The following is a 2,576-nucleotide window of genomic DNA, read 5'->3' on the forward strand; positions in this document are numbered from 1 at the left end:
TTACAAAGAAGTTCCAAGCAATTTTTTTTATGAAATAAAATAAAAATATATTTTCAAATGTTTATAATTATGGGCACATAAAATCTAATTTTCCAAATAATTTTAATGTTTCAACATGAATTTTTTATTTTTATTTACTTGTTGCACCTTGGTGACTTTAAGATACATCCCATATTTTACCATGGAGGGGGCAACATATAAATATTGGGTTATTGTACAAGGGTAAAGTTTTCCCTCTTAAAATAAACTCATTTTCTTAACTCAATGTTATTTAATTGAATAAGTTGAGACATATAAATGATAATACATCTTGTTGCGTGCCACATAATCCATGCCTGTAGAATTGTATTAACGTATTAGCATTGTTTGAAAATTTAGCTGACACATCTATTATGTTGAAAACCCGAAAGAGAAAAAATCTTGGGGCATAAACTAGTTGAAATTGTGCTACTATTCAGATGTATATTAAAATACTTTATCTACCCTTGAACAAATGAAGTTGACTTTCATTAGATGAGCGATATAAAATAATTGGGAAGCAATGTGACTCCACTATAACGATGGAATACCAAGGACAGGGTTTGCATGATTAAGATCTGCATGTATTATCACCGTTAGTGGTAGCCACCAGGCAACATTAATCCAACAATTGTAGTAGCAATAGCCAGGTAGCGATGATTTAATGATGGTGATTTAATAATGAAGGTCTAATAATGGGAATGGACTCAACAAAGTGTGGATGTTTTGATGGCACATACGACATCAATTAAACAACGGTAGCAATTACAAAAATGTCAACCACATGATTGTGGTCTAGTGGTCGATATGTGATAGATGTTCGATCACAGTGGGGGTCGAGTGACAGTGACTGGTGAAGGCGATAGTGGCATGGAAAACATAGTGGTAATTGCGATGTTGACAGACAAACAGTGTTCTGACAATAACAACAGTGGCCATGTTGTTTGTGTAGGCTAGGCAATGATAGTTCAACGACTATGGCGAAGGTCTAATAACGTCAATTGATAGGTAGTGGTTTGACAATGGTGGAGGCTACGCAACGCTGATAACATTAATCTCATTGGCCAGATGACTGTGGGTTGACAACAATGAAGGTGGTGTTTCGAAGATTGAGGCAGTGTGACTTAGGTGATGTTAGCCTCGCTACGATGATGATAGTTGAGCGTTAATGATTTGGAGATGATAATGTTGTTATTTAGGAATTGATGGCCAGGCGACAACAGCGACCCAAATGAAGTGGTCGACGTCGATAGATGATAATTTGACTACAAAAATAATGTATGATAATGTTGTTATTTAGGAATTGATGGCCAGGCAACAACAGCGACCCAAAGGAAGTGGTCGACATCGATAGATGATAATTTGACTACAACAATAATGTACCACCACAATAATGAGGAAGATTGAGCAATCATAATCAGACGATGACGGTAGTAGTACAGTGATGGTGATGATGGGCCGACAATGACAATGTACTGTGATTATAGCGATGGTGACCAAATTATGGTGATCTGACAATGACAATAGTGGTCTCATGACATAATAAGGACAATGGATCAACATTGGTTGAGTGTCGATGGTCATGAGGTGCTGGCAACCCAATGAAGGTGATCTTACACAACAACATTGGCCCAAGTTCGATGGTTTGATAAGGTGGTGGTGACCTTGCGTCAACGGTCTTGCATGACAAAGATAGCTTGGTTGGCTTGATGAAGGTGGATTGGTTGTAGAGACGATCCATGATGATGGTGACCTAAATGCATCAACAAATCTACATCGATTGTGTGATTGTGATCCTACGACAGTGACAACCCGTTGATGGTGGCTAGGTGTGAGTGATTCACATGACGAAAGTGACTCAATGTTGACTGAAGGTGATGTCATTTTCGGCCGAGTGCCGGTGGCCGGGCAACTACGACAACATGTGATAGTGATTCAACAATATGGCGGCGGTCTGTGACTGTGGTGGAGCTTGAAAATCCTCAAGAACTTATAGCCCCCCTTTATGAAGAGTGAATATTTATTTGTAAATTTTGAGAGTGACATCATCTATAAATACAACATAAATCCAAACTACTTCATCGGATAGCTCAGAGTGATTGCACTGATAAGATATAATTTTATGAGTGTTTGATTGCCTTAATGATTTTGAAATTAAGCAATTTTAGGCTCATAGGGTTTGCCTCGTCTTGATGCTTAATTTGATTATAGGATTGTTAGATTTAGAGATTATTTGGTCCCCAAATTATGTTTCAAAGCATCTCTTTATGCTTTAAGTGCATGTTTTAGGCTCACTTGGTACTCGTATCAGATCATTTTTTATGTCATTCAGTTTGCCTCAAGTTTATTTGGTCCCCAAATTATGTTTCAAAGCATCTCTTTATGTTTTAAGTGCATGTTTTAGGCTCACTTAGTACTTGTATCATATCATTTTTAATCCTAATGCGCGTCAAGATTAGTCCTTGGCTAAGTTGATTTCTTAGGAACATATCACATCCAAATCAGGAGTATAACAATAAAGAATGTGACTTTAGAAGTCATTTTGTATTATACATACA

The 2,576-nt window shown here is 37.2% G+C and overlaps 1 protein-coding gene across 1 annotated transcript in view; it reads left to right on the forward strand.

The window, feature by feature from the left end:
• Positions 1–834: 834 nt before the first annotated feature.
• Positions 835–2,576, forward strand: part of LOC110018268 (DNA polymerase zeta catalytic subunit-like) — a 9,114-nt gene continuing 7,372 nt past the window's right edge. Inside the window, exon 1 of the mRNA XM_020715541.1 lies at positions 835–903. Within this exon, the coding sequence (XP_020571200.1) occupies positions 835–903 (69 nt within the window). The remainder of the gene's footprint in view (positions 904–2,576) is intronic.

Source organism: Phalaenopsis equestris, unplaced genomic scaffold (assembly GCF_001263595.1).
Source record: "Phalaenopsis equestris unplaced genomic scaffold, ASM126359v1 Scaffold000002, whole genome shotgun sequence".
Taxonomy (NCBI): Eukaryota; Viridiplantae; Streptophyta; class Magnoliopsida; order Asparagales; family Orchidaceae; genus Phalaenopsis; species Phalaenopsis equestris.